This window comes from Bufo gargarizans, unplaced genomic scaffold, assembly GCF_014858855.1.
Source record: "Bufo gargarizans isolate SCDJY-AF-19 unplaced genomic scaffold, ASM1485885v1 fragScaff_scaffold_45_pilon:::fragment_2:::debris, whole genome shotgun sequence".
Classification (NCBI taxonomy): domain Eukaryota; kingdom Metazoa; phylum Chordata; class Amphibia; order Anura; family Bufonidae; genus Bufo; species Bufo gargarizans.
In genome coordinates this window covers 1,196,683-1,214,967 of record NW_025334121.1, presented here as the reverse complement: position 1 = coordinate 1,214,967, position 18,285 = coordinate 1,196,683, and the positions used below count along the sequence as shown (strand labels likewise).

The 18,285-nt window shown below is 50.6% G+C and overlaps 1 protein-coding gene across 2 annotated transcripts; it reads right to left on the bottom strand.

Annotated features, from left to right (window-relative positions):
- Window positions 1-1,052: 1,052 nt before the first annotated feature.
- Window positions 1,053-17,267, bottom strand: RALB (RAS like proto-oncogene B). 2 transcript variants are annotated; one of them, XM_044273186.1, is made up of 5 exons: window positions 17,109-17,267; window positions 5,432-5,605; window positions 3,857-4,065; window positions 2,034-2,211; window positions 1,053-1,739 (listed from the first exon to the last, which is right to left on the bottom strand). In XM_044273186.1, exons 2-5 carry the CDS (start codon window positions 5,543-5,545, stop codon window positions 1,620-1,622), a joined length of 621 nt encoding a protein of 206 aa, XP_044129121.1. In that variant the 5' UTR covers window positions 5,546-5,605; window positions 17,109-17,267; the 3' UTR covers window positions 1,053-1,619. The 2 variants fall into 2 exon arrangements, with proteins under 2 accessions (XP_044129121.1, XP_044129123.1); XM_044273188.1 differs by lacking the exon at window positions 17,109-17,267 and adding an exon at window positions 8,381-8,537.
- Window positions 17,268-18,285: the final 1,018 nt, after the last annotated feature.

Below are 18,285 nucleotides of genomic sequence, written 5' to 3'. Positions count from 1 at the left end.
CGATCAGAGTCCCAGTTTAATCGCTGGGGCTCCGATCGGTAACCATGGCAACCAGGAAGCTACTGCAGCCCTGGTTGCCATGGTTACTTAGCAATAGTACAATAGTAGAAGATTCATACTTACCTGCTTGCTGCTGCGATGTCTGCGACCGGCAGCTCCTCCTACTGGTAAGTGACAGTTCATTTAGCAATGCGCCGCACAGACCTGTCACTTACCAGTAGGTGGAGCTCCCGGCCGGACACGAACATCGCAGCAGCAAGCAGGTAACTATGAATCTTCTACTATTGCTAAGTAACCATGGCAACCAGGACTGCAGTAGCGTCCTGGTTGCCATGGTTACCGATCGGAGGGTCCGCGAAAAAAAACTGAAAACGGCACAACGGCCACGGATGCACACAACGGTCGTGTGCATGTGGCCTAAGCCTGCTACCCAGTATGCACGCCATATTATTCACTAAAGGGTCAAAGGTCACTGTGAAAATAACCCCTGCATGTCCACAGCCCAGCAACTCTGCAAAACTTTTTTGCAATATACTCTTGTCACATCCAAAGCTGCATTTAAAATTCTGTTTTCTGCAGAAGATGTTCTGCTGCGCTACATAGCGGCAGACAAAGTAAAGCAGCCGAAGCAGAGGGAAAACGACCTGACCCACAGTGCAGGCGATGTGCCTTTAAGGATGATTATGTTACATTAATGTAACGTTTATCTGTCACATTAGGCGACGGTCAGAGCGTAGCGACAAACCCCGCCCCCTGCAACAGTCCAGCGTCACATGACGGCTACGTGACCTTTTATTAGTCCAAAGTCCTTGAGAAAATGTAAAACAGCAAAATGTGAAACGTGTAATGCGACATCACGTGACTTAACAGCAAAGCGGCAACCTGCAGAATTACGAATGCAGCTTTGGATGTGACTACAGTATAAGACACAAGTCAGGACAACATTCCCCAACATCCATGAGGCGTCTCCCGGGGTCGGACAGCTCCTCGCACGTCCATGAGTGAACAACTTTACTCATTGCAAAACTTTTAGTGGTTTTTGAAAAGTGTAGAGAAAATTGACCAAGAGGAAATTTGGCAACTGAGACTAAGAAACAAAGAGAGAAGGGCGTTCCGCGGGGTGCTGGGGACGCCCACAGATGAGAGGAGTTGTAGTACATGACCCGTGGTCTCATGGGGGTACATACGGTCCTCCTAATTCATGTTGTCTCCCTGCTCCTTACAAGGAGCTTCTGCCCATTCTCAGACACAACAAGGACTATGCTGCTGCTGGAGCATGCGGATGACCCGCGGTTTCCCGTGCGAACCACAGGCTGTCAGCATTTACATATTATGTGAGCGAAATATAGAATTTCTTAAATCATACAAAAAAACTGTTTGTTCTCTTTTGGCAAAAAGAAAATAAAGAGAAAGTAAAACCCCAGAGTTACACATCGAGGAGATGAAACGAGGCCGCCCTCCCCCACGCAGTAGGGTCCGGCGATGGGTTCGCTGCTTAGTCTGACTGAATTAAATACTAAAATGTTGCATTAGAAAAAACTGATGAATCATAGAATGGGGTTTGGAGCAGGGGCGTCGCTCGCTGCAGCCCTTCACAGGTGGCGTCCTTGGCGGCGCGGTCACAGTAGACAGCATCGCTGTTTGAAGCTCTTCTTGCTTTTGCCGCTTTTCTTCCCATTTTTGTCCTTGTTCTCAGACATTTTCTTAGCTCTGACTTCTCGCATGAGGTCAAAGAACACCTGGTAATAGAAAAAGAAATGCATCCAGCTTAACATAAGCAGGGGAGGGGTCTGCAAATCCTGCACACAATAAGCTCCACTACTCAGCATGCCTAGCTCTTGGAGGGCCGCCTCACAGAAACTGGTTTCGAGGTCGAGCAGAGAGGAGAAGAAGTAGTCACATGCAGATACAGGTTGTACGACAAACATTAGACCCAATATGGTCGACAGGAAGGGACTTCACCCTGTGTCATTAGCAGAAGACAGGAAAGTCGGGGGCTTCATGGTCCATGTAGAGGGCACAGGAAGTCTCACCTTGTCTACATTGGCTCTTGTTTTGGCGGACGTCTCCACATACTGCACACCCCACTCCTCGGCCTTGCTCCGGGCGATGTCCACAAGGACCTGCCTCCTGTCCTCCAGGTCAGACTTGTTCCCCACAACCAGAAGAGGAATCTTGTCTTCTTCTGCCTTCACACGCAGGATCTGCTCCCTGGAGGGGGAGATAAGAGCCATCAATAGGAGGGAATCTAGTGGTTTCAGGGAAATGACGACCAGGTCACCCCCATAGTGGCGGAATGACGGATCCCCTGGAGTCACGCTCCTGTCAATCTGCACCAAACCTATAAGAAGGAATCCAAAAGAACCGACACATACAAGCAGCGGCAAAGATGACAGCCGGAGCCCAACCGCTGACTTCTGGGCATCACTGACCCCCAACTCCTCTACTGCTTCTGACTGAGAGCATCTGCATCTCCTGTCACTGACTTCAGGCTGATCACTCATCTGCACTGACACACTGTAACAAGACCTCAGCTACGAGGTTAGGAAGAGATTTCAGCCTATGGATATATGCAGGAATCTTTTCATTTCCCGGCAGCAGAAATCTTGAAAGTGCTGCAGAACGGGCAAAAAGAGGGGGAATTTATTAAAGGTAAAAAAATTAAATAAAAACAACCCCCGTACATTCCATACATTATTCCTTGTACAAAGATTTCCAGTTTTGGGGAATTTTCTGCAGTTAGAATTTAAAGCGACCCCATCATGCTGTGCCTGCCGTCTGATCGGTACGCAGCAGGTTACCGAGCAGGAGGAGCGGTGCAGACATTGTCCCTTCACCCCGCTCTGCCCTCTCACCACCAGTCACAACTCGCTGCACTTTATTAATTTATCTTTCATGATGCTGCACGCCCCTGCGCTGCGGGCTGCGGCACGTTCCAGGTCAGTGTACCGCTGCTCCGGGTCTCACCCTCCTGTCTGTTCTTGTCTTCACAGAGAAACAAATTCCTGAAGAGCAGAAAAATCTGAGTAGAAACGTACAAATAACCTTCCCAAGCTTAACCCTCGCATAACTGCTGCAATCCTCAGAAATGTAAAGCTACAAGTGTATTACAGCCTCACACTACAGGGTGCTCCGGGAAACCGCTCAACTAACAATTACCTGGTGCAGCTCCTGAGTATAATACAGGATGCAACTCAGGATCAGTACAGGATAAGTAATGTATGTACAAAGTGACTGCACCAGCAGAATAGTGAGTGCAGCTCTGGAGTATAATACAGGATGTAACTCGGGATCAGTGCAGGATAAGTAATGTATGTACACAGTGACTGCACCAGCAGAATAGTGAGTGCAGCTCTGGAGTATAATACAGGATGTAACTCAGGATCAGTACAGGATAAGTAATGTATGTACACAGTGACTCCACCAGCAGAATAGTGAGTGCAGCTCTGGAGTATAATACAGGATGTAACTCAGGATCAGTACAGGATAAGTAATGTATGTACACAGTGACTGCACCAGCAGAATAGTGAGTGCAGCTCTGGAGTATAATACAGGATGGAACTCAGGATCAGTACAGGATAAGTAATGTATGTACACAGTGACTGCACCAGCAGAATAGTGAGTGCAGATCTGGAGTATAATACAGGATGTAACTCAGGATCAGTACAGGATAAGTAATGTATGTATACAGTGACTGCACCAGCAGAATAGTGAGTGCAGCTCTGGAGTATAATACAGGATGGAACTCAGGATCAGTACAGGATAAGTAATGTATGTATTTGTTGTTCTATGGCAGGATGGGTGAACATATACAGTAGATTTTAGACTTTATCTTCCATATGGTTTCCCCTCTGACCTGAACTCGCTGGTGGCAGTGAAGGACTCCTGCTCTGTGATAGAGAACACCAGCAGGAAGCCTTCTCCGCTGCGGAAGTAGTTGTCACGGATGGCTGCGTAGTCCTCCTGGCCGGCTGTGTCCAAAATGTCTATCTGCACCTCCTCCCCGTCCAGCACCACTTTCTTCCTGTAACTGTCGGCCTTTGTGGGCTCATAATCCTCCACAAACTAAAAAAGACAAGGAGAGCGAATAATCAGAACGAAGAATCACCACGCCTGCGACCACAGAACGGTCGTATTAGACAACCGCGATCCGGAACATTGTTTTCACGTATTCAGAGGGGATTTGTGGGCTTGGTATTTAGTGGCAATTGGCCTAAAGACCCACATTGCTTGTCAGTGGAGGAGACACATTTACATGCAGCGATCTCCTCCACAGTACAGGGAGCAGTGATCACTAACGCTCCTCCCTGTACAGACTCATTTGCTGCAGCAGAGGCCGTTTACACAGGATCTGCTGTCAGCAAACAATGGTTTGGGTGTCCGCACCAACAATCCTAATAATCCGCAGCCTTTACACAGTCAGATCCGGCCAACGAGCGTTCACACGATAATAACATATGTGATAATCTGATTAAACAGGCAGCGTAATGGGTAGTTTAAGGGAAAAAAAAAAAAAAAAAAAATAATTGGCAAATGTTCATTTCCTCAATATTCTGCACGTCACTGAGTGATAATGTGACAGTATGGCTGACATAATGCACAGATGGGAAGGAATAAGGTTTTATAAACACTTAAAGCTTTAAAAAATATGTAAAAACACAAAAAATTTAATTTGCAAAAATAAATGAAAAATCCCTTTACTCCACTAGATACATATGTAAAGGATAAACAGGATGTGCATCAGCACGTCCATAATAACCGGATCTATTAGATTATACTATTATATAACCCATCAGTGATCATCAGGAAAAAAAAATGTTAACTTTTGCTCACCTCGCATCCACAAAAAAAAAAAAAAGATAAAAAAAAAAAAGGGTCAAACGCATCATAAAGTGATAGCAATAAAATCTACAGATCTCCCCACAAAAAATGGAGACCTGACAGAGCTGTAAGCAGGAAAACTAAACCATGATGGATGTCAGAATACGGCGACAAAGGTGTTTTTTTTTTTTTTTATAAAAAGAGTTTCTTTATTTAAAAAAATGGTGAAACAACAAAATCCGTAGAAATGTTTTATCTGCATAACTGCACTGACCGGGGAATAAAGGGTGAAGTGTCATTACTACCGCACAGTGAACACTGAAGGCGAGACCGTAAACACTGGGGTGGAATTGGGTTGTTTTTTCCGTCATACCCCCAAAATTATTCAATTCACCTGATGTACCCCAAAATGATGCCATTAAAAGATACATCAAGTCCTCACACATGGAGCTGACTATTCGTGCAGGAGCGGGTACGTCAATCACAGCCCGGCTTCTGCCCCTGATGGCGCAGACACAACCGCAGGGCCGCACCATCAGCACCGATACCGAAATAACTACACAGCATCGTCGTGGGTCTGATCAGCCGCATGCACCGCGTCGTCACTCACTTCGTCATACATGAACTGCAGGGTGAGCGCAGACTTGCCGACTCCTCCACTACCGACCATGATCACTTTGTGTAAGACAAGGGAACTCTGCGTTTTGTTCTTGTTGGCTGCCATCTTGGATGGTTGTGGCGGATGCAGTCATGCACTAACTGGCGGCTCGTTTAATCCCAGCAACTGCAAGACACAAAGAAACACCTCATAAGTCATATAACATACATACACAGTGACTGCACCAGCAGAATAGTGAGTGCAGCTCTGGAGTATAATACAGGATGTAACTCAGGATCAGTACAGGATAAGTAATTGTATGTACACAGTGACTGCACCAGCAGAATAGTGAGTGCAGCTCTGGGGCCCCTTGCTGCTCCTCTCCATTTACCACATCCTTTACTGGATCAGATCAGTTTGTTTAGCCCCATTTTATACAGCTGTAAATCCTGATATCTGAAGTGTGAGGCCAAATTCCTGCAAAAGCTGCATAAAACTTTCCATGTTTACGCCAGAGACCCCTGGACTCAATCCTGGTATGCAGCACGTATTCGCCGCCGCAGCCCCGGCAGCCCAGTTCAGAATCTATGTGGCTCTTAAACGAATTAAATGTTGGACAAGAATCCAATTTTGTTCTTATTAACATCCCGGGAGGTTTTTCAGCTCACATTCAGTACAGAAGTCACAAATAGGAGCAGAAATCATCCATCACTAAGGCGGAAGTTCAGATACGAGCTGGAAAAACGTGCCACATATTTTCCATTCAAATCAGGGTGCAATGTAACAAAAAAAAAAGCATCCTCTGCAGCATTGCTTGACAAGACCGACAACTCCAGCAAACTGCAAAGTCTATCTGGATTCTACAGTAGTCAGAGATCCACCTCCTGTCCCAGCAGATGCTGAAGTTCTGGCCCTTTCTCCTCCAGCTTTAGGTTTCAAACGAGCTTGTTCACTTCAGGACACGCTCCACGTGAGAGCAGCATCTCCCCGTATGTGACCAATATCAGCCGCTCCTGTTATAACGCTCCAGTACTGATATAACCTCCAGAGACATGACATCACATGTGACTGATATCAGCCGCTCCTCTTATAACGCTCCAGCACTGATATAACCTCCAGAGACATTATATCACATGTGACTGATATCAGCCGCTCCTCTTATAACGCTCCAGCACTGATATAACCTCCAGAGACATTATATCATATGTGACTGATATCAGCCGCTCCTCTTATAACGCTCAAACTTTATATACTGTAAGTATCAGTTACTGATGACGGCCCCTTTAATATGGAAGAGGAGGGGGCTGAGCTTCCTGTCATTGTTCCCCCTTAATGGACATAAAGTGTAAATTTCCTGTCCAAGTATCCGGCAAGATGCGTCCACAGAATAGGACATGCAGGGTCACCCCTCCCCAGTGAAGACACAGGACACCCCCCCCCCATCATGCTCTAAGCTTGAGAGATATAATGGTACTGCACTTGTAATTACAAAGATGTGATCCCTACTCATCAGTACAAACCAGTAATCTGCAATCCCTCCAGGGGCCCCCAATAAGACTGAGGCCACACGTGTAAGGTAGTCACAAAAACACAGCAAGCCTGTCAAATACAAGAATCAAGTATGCTCACCGGGCCGAATTTTGTGATTGAGTTAGCAGAATAGTGAGTGCAGCTCTGGAGTATAATACAGGATGTAACTCAGGATCAGTACAGGATAAGTAATGTATGTACACAGTGACTGCACCAGCAGAATAGTGAGTGCAGCTCTGGAGTATAATACAGGATGTAACTCAGGATCAGTAAAGGATAAGTAATGTATGTACACAGTGACTGCACCAGCAGAATAGTGAGTGCAGATCTGGAGTATAATACAGGATGGAACTCAGGATCAGTACAGGATAAGTAATGTATGTACACAGTGACTGCACCAGCAGAATAGTGAGTGCAGCTCTGGAGTATAATACAGGATGTAACTCAGGATCAGTCCAATTTCCACCTGCAGAATACAGATGTGTGTAGACATCTGAACGGAGTCTGGAGGATTCCATGTTATTCTAAATTCTGTTGAATGAGCGAGTCTCACATGGAAAACGGACAAAAACGGTGCATAGTGCGGTCCTGGCTCTGGATGGTGGAAGGAGACAAAGCACCAGGGGAAATACCGCGACTACTTCTGGCAGCTTCATTGCTGATACTTAGCGTAAACACAGTGCGCGTCAGTGACGAATATACCGAATGCTGCATGTGCCGTCCTTCTATTGTAACAGGATAAGATTTGCTTTACCTTTAGCAGCAGTGGGACGGGTGTCTGGACTTCTCTGGAAAGAAAAAAAAAGCAGAACATGTGGGAAGGAGTCACCGGCCGACAGTTCCTCAAACACGGAAGAATGTAGATGAGCGATGGTAACGTGACCGGCGCTGTGCTACCATCGGATAGAGGACGCATCTCTTTATGGAACAGGCAGAAACAAGTTGGCGAGGGTCTCATATGTTACACTGATACAACGTATCACTCATGCCAGATGCTACTCCGGTCTACCAGCCACCGACCATCAGACCTGAAGATGCCAGGAACCAACATCAAACCTGGAGAACCAGACAAAGGGCTGTAGTAACCACCACGAAGGTGTTGGTTATTAGCCCCAGAAATCAGTGGTAGCCCACGCGGTGCTACACACAGAAGTGGCAGCCCCCATAAAAAAATTTTTTTTTTAAAAGCAGCAGCCGAGCCACATAATGAGGATGCATCACCCCAAACTCAAGCATAAGTCCCAAAAGCTTGCCAGGGAGGGGGTACAGCCCCGGCAGTGACAAATACAATAAGTGCATCCACAATAAACCCCCATGCGGCCCAAGCTGTGCCATTGAATAGTACCCATTACTATAAAATTTGATTTTTTTTGCCCCCGATTCTCTGAAATCCTGCGGCCTGTTAGCAGAAGATGGGGAGAAGCGTCTTACCCTCCACGAGATGCTCCCGGCGCGGCGTATTTCATCGATACTGGAGCCAGGCTGGGCAGACAGGGCTTGTTGTAAGAACAGTCGCTTCCTGGCACGGAGCCACAGCAAGAAAAATGAATTTCTCTGGATATAAATGGCTGGAATTATAAACTAATAGGTTTGCTGGCATCAGTGGACGTCACAGAGTTTGTAAGAAGGGAGAGAGGAGCCCCAGCTGTGTGACTGGGGGGGTCAGGAAGGGATCTGTGCCCAGCCCCCACACCGTGCCTGCGTGTGACAGGGGTATAGATGATAATAAGTGAAGCAGACGCAGGAAGCTCTAGGAATAGTGACACCCACCCACCGGCTCTGCACTTCATAACCAACGTAGTGTGAGCCGCACCGGCGCCTGCAGCATCTCCACATAATCCAACATGGCTGCACGGACCGGAACGCTTCATTTCCTGCATTAATTAGATTAGCAGTGAATACATGATAAAAGTCAGATCTATGGGAAGTGGTGTCAGGGATGAGCCACGCTGCGCTTAGTCATGGGAACCTCTGACTAATGGCCGACACCTTTCTTTACCTGCATCAGACCCTGGAAATGTCCAATATGAAGGGCGGATGATAACGTGGCCATCTATCACACAATAATCCGGACGCAGAGCTACTGCCCCCTGTTATCAGCCACTAAAGCCTGACTGTAATGTCTCCAGTGCCAGCAACCTCCAGGAGCATCTACGCTGGCCATCCCAGAGATAACCGTCAGCCGACCTCTGCCCGTCCCTCCCATCCCCGAGATAACCGTCAGCCGACCTCTGCCCGTCCCTCCCATCCCCGAGATAACCGTCAGCCGACCTCTGCCCGTCCCTCCCATCCCCGAGATAACCGTCAGCCGACCTCTGCCCGTCCATCCCATCCCCGAGATAACCGTCAGCCGACCTCTGCCCGTCCCTCCCATCCCCGAGATAACCGTCAGCCGACCTCTGCCCGTCCCTCCCATCCCCGAGATAACCGTCAGCCGACCTCTGCCCGTCCCTCCCATCCCCGAGATAACCGCCAGCCGACCTCTGCCCGTCCCTCCCCATCCCCGAGATAACCGTCAGCCGACCTCTGCCCGTCCCTCCCATCCCCGAGATAACCGTCAGCCGACCTCTGCCCGTCCCTCCCATCCCCGAGATAACCGTCAGCCGGCCTCTGCCCGTCCCTCCCATCCCCGAGATAACCGTCAGCCGGCCTCTGCCCGTCCCTCCCATCCCCGAGATAACCGTCAGCCGCCTCTGCCCGTCCCTCCCATCCCCGAGATAACCGTCAGCCGGCCTCTGCCCGTCCCTCCCATCCCCGAGATAACCGTCAGCCGACCTCTGCCCGTCCCTCCCATCCCCGAGATAACCGTCAGCCGGCCTCTGCCCGTCCCTCCCATCCCCGAGATAACCGTCAGCCGGCCTCTGCCCGTCCCTCCCATCCCCGAGATAACCGTCAGCCGGCCTCTGCCCGTCCCTCCCATCCCCGAGATAACCGTCAGCCGCCTCTGCCCGTCCCTCCCATACACATGCATCCTCAGATTGGCCAAGCATGAATATGAAGGGAATGGGGAGAAAGGCACTGCCAAGAACAGAAAGGATCAGACAGCTGAAATCTAACATGTCTGATCCTTAGCCGCCCCCAGACCCCAAGACTCCACATGTGACTGATATCGGCCGCTCCAGAGAGATTACTCGATAATGAAACCCTGAGCCAACCTCTACTACAGTCTGCATCTCCTCTGCTTACTGTCAAAGAATGGAAACTTTGTTGTTGATTGTCAGACAGGTCCCGCTAACACAACAGAGCTAAGCTACCGCAGCACAAATGTCTAATTTCTTTCACTGGACCCGTGGATGATAATGCTAAACTGCCCTGAAACATTGTAACAAATACTCAGAAAAAAGTCATTGATTGCGTGGACTGGCTACAGTACAATGTTTCCAGGTGCTTCATATACTTTAATTCCTTACAATTTTCAAAGTCTCTGCATGCTGTCAGTGAATGGGAGTATGAATCTTGTCTCAAACTGTACAGACCTAACACTTAACAGCTGAGGGTTTGCTACAGTATTGCCAGTGCAAACAACCCTATGTGAACTAAACACATGAGCGGCATGAATCACTTTCCTGCCTGAAGCTTTGCTTCAGTGTATCAGTGCAGGCTAATGTTGGTTTGGTAGCCCCCATATATACATGCCCTGTGACAGGCAGAGGCCGGACGTCCTTCCCAGGGTTTGCTCTCCTGAAAGTTTCACAAGACCTGGTGGTGACTTCTCAAGAGAACGCACGTCACTAGAGAGAGCGCTGCGATCTACAGCAGAAGGGGGGATGGGGGGGCTGCAGTACGAGACCCCCGATCTGAAAACAGCTGAGAGAACAGCACAGAAGAGGAGCCACTAGATCCATAGACGGCTGGTCCAGGGTCTCTACCACCACTCCTACAATCCGCAGGCTGTGAGGGCGGACTACACGGTGCAGACGACGATTATCACAGATCTGGCGCTAAACACCAGACGTTTCACACTGTGATAATCTTACAGACTCATTAGCAACATTTGCTTGACCAAATTCAGGAGATCTGCAGATACAGACACCGTATGTCGCCCTCTCCGAAGTCTGTGCCTCCATGTCAGGTCATTCCACCAGTCACCCATAACTGGTACAGGCCAGGACCCCACGTGACCTCCGAGGTGTCCTGTCTCTGGTATCGGATCCTGCAAGCTGCTCGGTGCGACCTCCATGGATCCCGCAGATGATGGGCCGAGATGTGGGCATATGGAGACAAGTACTTATTCCATAAAGGTGATCGCGTGGCCGGGTACAAGTAAAGGCTTCTCGGTTAGGTCAGATTCCAGCAGGGATAGCCTCATCACAAAGGCGAAACCTGGGTCGGGCGGATCCATGACTGTGGATGTTTGTTCAATAAGTTTTTATTCATCTCCTTTGTGAGTAGAATAAAACTTTTTAAAAAGATTCAATCTTTGCTGGATCTTCACTATGTGCCCAAAAGTCCGACCTCCGCAGAAGGATCGTTTGTGATGAGGCTATACCTGCTGGAACTCGGATGTTCAGTTGCATAAAGAGCCCGATATAATCTGACCTAACTCAAAAGCCTTTACTTGTACCCGGCAGCGCGATCGCCTTTAGGGCTCATGCACACGACCGTATTTCCTTTCCGCTTCTGTTCTGTTTTTTTTTTGTGGACCGTATGCAGAACCATTCACTTTAATGGGGCTGTAGAAAATACAGAAGTTACTCCGTGTGCATTCCGTTTCTGTTCGTCCGCATGGCCGTTCCGCAAAAAAGTAGTGCATGTCCTATTATTGTCCGCAAATCACGGTCTGAGGCCCCATTCAAGTCAATGGGTCTGCAAATAAATATGGAACGCACACGGAACACATCCGTATGTCATCTGTATTTTGCGGATCCATATTGTAGAAATGCTATGCCCAGCCCATATTGCTCATGCTACTGATTCTGTATATGATCCACAAAAAGCGGATAAAATACAGAAATCATACGGATAAGTTTTGTGCAATAACGGAACGGAAGAGGACTTAAATCAGAGAAGAAAAAAAAAAAATATGATATGGAACAACGGATCAGTGAAAAACAAAGCGCGAAACCACAACGGTCGTGTGCATGAGCCCTTATGGAATAAGTACTGTTGAATGTGAATTGCGGCCACTTCACACGGACCTTCCTTGGACCACTTCTGGTAGATACTAAGCCCCGCACCCGGTCGCTCTGGCCGAGTCGTTGTCGTCATTATTTGGCCCGTGTCAGAGTCGCTCAGATCTTCGCTCATTTTTCAACTTCAAGACCCGACTGTTCTCCCGCTGCCCCGACAGGCGCCACCTGATAATCCATGTCATTCACTATTCACTTATGGCCGATCGCTGTGAAATGTCCCGTTCCGTGATGTGACCACCACGACCACTACAACGTCACCTGGGAGAATGTTGGCTCAGCAACATTTCTGACCTAGACAGAATGCAACCCAACAGCAATGTGTGAACACACCCCGAAGGATGGGAAGAAACCATCGCTGCCAGAGCAGCTCATAAAATTAGTTTCACTTCTCCAAACCCTACACAATCAGCTTCGTACAGAGCCTAATAAAAGGAGAGAAAAAAACGTAACTACTGGAAGCAGCTCCCCAATATCTCAGCACATAGATGTGAACAGCGCCGCATCCTTCACGGGACGGGACGGCACCAGGAAGGTTTTACTGGAAGCCCCCAAACATGAATCATGTACAAAGAAGTCAGGGGCTACTATAGGGCTAGGTTCACACTGAGTTTTTGGAGAAGGTTTTTGAGGTAGATCTTCCTGCCAAAGCCATTTTGGATCCAGCAGGAGGGCGACGCGCACGTCCGTCCTTTATATCACTCATCCCTTTTAGATCCTCTTCTGGCAGAAAAATCAGCCTCAAAATCTCCTCCAAAAAAACTGAGTGTGAACCTTCCCTAACACCGTGAAGCAGGAATGCCGCACACAGAGGTCACAGAGGGCGGAGGCTGGGAGTGCCTCCATATTATTAATATGCTATCTTTATTTAGCCAGCCGCAGGGCTGCGTGGGTGGAGCGGGGCTATTACATACAGATTACAGCCTCTATAGGAGGACCGCCCCGGAATATGTATAGAAGGCCGCATCACAATCATTCAGAGTGCTGCAACTAATATCCTGTGCATTTCAATTTCTCACCATTTAAGATCTCTGCTAGCTGTCAGCGAATGAAAAACAGCTCTTTCCTGTTTGTATCAATGAAGGTCAGAGCTGACTGCCTGGATATGACATTTTGCTGAGGTCAGTATCCGGATGATTCGTCCTCGGGATGTTTGTTGGGTCGGAGAATTAGGGCTCTTTTACACGTCTGTGGTTTCCATCACGAATTGTGAGACGAACGGGGGTGCAGATCCTTCCATGATACCTTATGTCTGTGCAGCCTCCATTCCTGGTTACAATCACTGATCAAACACTGACTGTGTGAAGACGTCTTTAAGGTTCATTCACACGTCCGTGGTGTATTGCGGATCCGCAATACACCTGGCCGCCACCCCCATAGAACTGCCTATTCTTGTCTGCAATTTTGGACAAGAATAGGACATTTTCTATTTTTTTCCGGAGCTGCGGACCGGAAGATCGGGCAGCGCTCCGGAAACGCGGAGAGCACATAGTGTGCTCTCCGCATCCATTCCTGTCCCATTGAGAATGAACGGGTCCGCATATGCGGAACGGAAATACGGACATATGGAAACGGAATAACTTTTTTGCGGACCCACTGAAATTAATGGTTCCGCATATGGTCCGAAAAAAAAAAAAAAAAAAAAGGGAACAGAACTGACAAGGAAAGAAAATATGGTCGTGTGCATGAGGCCTAAGTCCTCAAGTGCTGAGATCACAAGACGAAGGGGAAAATACAGGACGGGGAGGAACTAAAAGTGGGGTTCACTTCATTCTGACACCTGAAAACAGAAATGAACCTCCGGAAACTGCGGCGCTACAATGAATTCTGCTCCAACAGCTCCAGAATAGTAAATTCATTCACGACCTGAGCACCAAGATGAAGTGCTGCTCTATAAACACCCTAAGTAGGTGCACCCCTGACTTAGGGGAGGTTTGCCAATTTCAGCCATGCCCATAGCGAAAGAGGACACCGAGCTCTGCACGCGACACCCACACTGCCATGCTCAATGCCAGGCAGCCGCTGGAGGAGGGTAAAGCCACGTTCTCCAGAAGGACGCCTCACACATCCATATCCGCAGTCTGATGGACGAATCTGGAAGATCCCAGAAGAGAGTGAAGCGGTATGGAGGAGTCAGTGCCCGACAAAGCGTATGCTCTCAAATCCCCAGCTATAAGGGCATGCTGGGAGATGTAGTTTCACAGTGGCTGAAGTCAGAGGTCGGGACCACCCCAGAAGGACTGGTCACACTGTGCAATTTTTGAGAGTATAACGGATTTGGTATTTAATTGGGTTCCTGAGGAGCTGAAACTCTCCCTGCCCGGTGTCTACCGAATCACATGGAATCCACATGGGCGGTGTCCGGCCTCTACATAACTTTGGCGCATCTGGCATCGGTCTAAATGTAAGGGCTTCCTCGCTGTCTTACATATAGTCCATTTTCTACTCCTAAAAAAGGTGTAGAAAATGATGACTGAGATGGGTCTGCCGGCCCCTCCCCTTCCTACACCACGCCCACTTTTTTATACCTGCCGTGGAAAAGTCGCAAATGGCGGCGCAACCAACCGTTACAGCGCAATGTGCGCCAGAAATATACCTAATATAGGCGTATTTCTGGATAATAAATGACCCCTATAGATCTCCTGATGTATGAAGCAGATCCAGCAGCATCATAGACAATGGTCACCAAGAAGCAGACAGACAGACACTACAGGGGAGGAAGGGGGGGGGAGACAGACAGACACTACAGGGGAGGAAGGGGGGGGGGACAGACAGACACTACAGGGGAGGAAGGGGGGGGGACAGACAGACACTACAGGGGAGGAAGGGGGGGGGGACAGACAGACACTACAGGGGAGGAAGGGGGGGGGGAGACAGACAGACACTACAGGGGAGGAAGGGGGGGGGAGACAGACAGACACTACAGGGGAGGAAGGGGGGGGGGAGACAGACAGACACTACAGGGGAGGAAGGGGGGGGAGACAGACAGACACTACAGGGGAGGAAGGGGGGGGGGGAGACAGACAGACACTACAGGGGAGGAAGGGGGGGGGGAGACAGACAGACACTACAGGGGAGGAAGGGGGGGGGAGACAGACAGACACTACAGGGGAGGAAGGGGGGGGGGAGACAGACAGACACTACAGGGGAGGAAGGGGGGGGAGACAGACAGACACTACAGGGGAGGAAGGGGGGGGGAGACAGACAGACACTACAGGGGAAGGGGGGGGGAGAGACAGACAGACACTACAGGGGAAGGGGGGGGGGAGAGACAGACAGACACTACAGGGGAAGAGGGGGGGGAGAGACAGACAGACACTACAGGGGAGGAGGGGAGGAGAGACAGACACTACAGGGGAGGAAGGGGGGGAGAGACAGACAGACACTACAGGGGAGGAAGGGGGGGGGGAGACAGACACTACAGGGGAGGAAGGGGGGGGGGGGGAGACAGACAGACACTACAGGGGAGGAAGGGGGGGGGGAGACAGACAGACACCACAGGGGAGGAAGGGGGGGGGAGACAGACAGACACCACAGGGGAGGAAGGGGGACGGAGACAGACAGACACCACAGGGGAGGAAGGGGGACGGAGACAGACAGACAGCACAGGGGAGGAAGGGGGACAGACAGACAGCACAGAGGAGGAATGGGGGGACGGACAGACAGCACAGAGGAGGAATGGGGGGACGGACAGACAGCACAGAGGAGGAATGGGGGGACGGACAGACAGCACAGAGGAGGAATGGGGGGACGGACAGACAGCACAGAGGAGGAATGGGGGGACGGACAGACAGCACAGAGGAGGAATGGGGGGACGGACAGACAGCACAGAGGAGGAATGGGGGGACGGACAGACAGCACAGAGGAGGAATGGGGGGACGGACAGACAGCACAGAGGAGGAATGGGGGGGACGGACAGACAGCACAGAGGAGGAATGGGGGGACGGACAGACAGCACAGAGGAGGAATGGGGGGACGGACAGACAGCACAGAGGAGGAATGGGGGGACGGACAGACAGCACAGAGGAGGAATGGGGGGACGGACAGACAGCACAGAGGAGGAATGGGGGGACGGACAGACAGCACAGAGGAGGAATGGGGGGACGGACAGACAGCACAGAGGAGGAATGGGGGGACGGACAGACAGCACAGAGGAGGAATGGGGGGACGGACAGACAGCACAGAGGAGGAATGGGGGGACGGACAGACAGCACAGAGGAGGAATGGGGGGACGGACAGACAGCACAGAGGAGGAATGGGGGGACGGACAGACAGCACAGAGGAGGAATGGGGGGACGGACAGACAGCACAGAGGAGAAATGGGGGGACGGACAGACAGCACAGAGGAGGAATGGGGGGACAGACAGCACAGAGGAGGAATGGGGGGACAGACAGCACAGAGGAGGAATGGGGGGACAGACAGCACAGAGGAGGAATGGGGGGACAGACAGCACAGAGGAGGAATGGGGGGACAGACAGCACAGAGGAGGAATGGGGGGACAGACAGACAGCACAGAGGAGGAATGGGGGGACAGACAGACAGCACAGAGGAGGAATGGGGGGACAGACAGCACAGAGGAGGAATGGGGGGACAGACAGCACAGAGGAGGAATGGGAGGGACAGACAGCACAGAGGAGGAATGGGGGGGACAGACAGCACAGAGGAGGAATGGGGGGGACAGACAGACAGCACAGAGGAGGAATGGGGGGGGACAGACAGACAGCACAGAGGAGGAATGGGGGGGGACAGACAGACAGCACAGAGGAGGAATGGGGGGGGGGGACAGACAGACAGCACAGAGGAGGAATGGGGGGGGGACAGACAGACAGCACAGAGGAGGAATGGGGGGGGGACAGACAGACAGCACAGAGGAGGAATGGGGGGGGACAGACAGACAGCACAGAGGAGGAATGGAGGGGACAGACAGCACAGAGTAGGAATGGGAGGGGGGGGGGGCAAACAGACGGACGGACAGTATAGCAGACGGTCAGTCAGATGACCGGTATAACGGGGTGTCCAGGCTCCTCACCTCCGGGTGTCTCCTCTCCGCGGATCCCCGGCTCCGTCTCCTACTCTCCGGGCGCGGCTCCGCTTCCTGCTGCCGCTACAGTTTCCCGGCTGGGACAATTTTCCTCAAGTCGAAGCTACGGAGCGGCTGACGGGACAAACCCCGCCCAAAGCTGGAACGTGCGAGGGCGTGCGCATGCGCAGTGGCCACGAGTCCCGGATGGAGAAGGCTGAGGTGTTTTCCGCTTATAGAAACGTTATAATTCTGGTTCAGCGACTGAGAAATGACATGACGGCCTGATACTGCGTCTGATGAGGGGCGGGGCGTGACACAGGGGGCTTTCTTTCTCACCTTTCTGGGGTAGTAATACATTTGTCCCTCAGGGTAAGATGCCAGCGCAGTTGGAAAGCCAAAATGAGGAGAGGAAATATACAGGACGGATCTCATGTCTCCTGTGTTTTGACTCCACTCCTGGTTTTGGCTTCTGAAGATGCACCAGTAACCCTGAGGAGTCCATCCCCTGAGGAGCAGATGTAAGACTGCCCTAGAAAGGTGAGAAAGAAAGCCCCTGGGTCAGGCTCCGCCCCTTATGTAAGTCCCCGCCCCCCTCATGCCCATCCTTTGAGGAGCAGATGTAGTGCTGCCCTATGGGTCAGGCCTCGTCCCCTATATCAGGCTCCGCCCTTATGTAAGGCCCCGCCCCCTCATGCCCATCCTTTGAGGAGCAGATGTAGTGCTGCCCTACTGCGGCAGATGCGTCTCTCCACGTCCGGTCAGGTTGCACCTGGACGACCCCTCCGTCCGGTGTGACTACGCCGATCTAACGTTTGAGGCGGGTGCGGAGCGGCACCTGGCGACACACACCAACGCCGCCCTCTGGGCGGAGAATGTGGGTAGAAATGCAGCCGAGTCCTGCACACACCACTGATAGTTTGTTACAATGTATCAGTCCAGGTAAAATGTATCAGTCTGCAATCCACAATGTTTAGCTCTAAAAGGATTGTCTAGACTGGACACAACTGAAGCAAACTCTCAGCTGTGAGAAGTATCAGGTCCGAGGGGCCACAGCCCAAAATGCCTATCAGTGTTTCTGGGGTCTGTAAGCCAAAATATCCAGGGCTTGGACCCCAGATGTGTCCATGGGCCCATGTTTGAATACTAGGGCAGTAGACTGTGGGGGCAGTTGTGAAGTGATGAC

Coding starts and splice junctions, on each gene's coding strand:
- RALB (XM_044273186.1), bottom strand. CDS start 5,545: ATGGCAGCCAACAAGAACAAAACGCAGAGTTCCCTTGTCTTACACAAA. Junction 4,066..5,431: donor TGCAGTTCATGTATGACGAA/GTGAGTGACGAC, acceptor TGTCTTTTTTAG/TTTGTGGAGGATTATGAGCC. Junction 1,740..2,033: donor CAAGAGCCAATGTAGACAAG/GTGAGACTTCCT, acceptor TTCTATTACCAG/GTGTTCTTTGACCTCATGCG.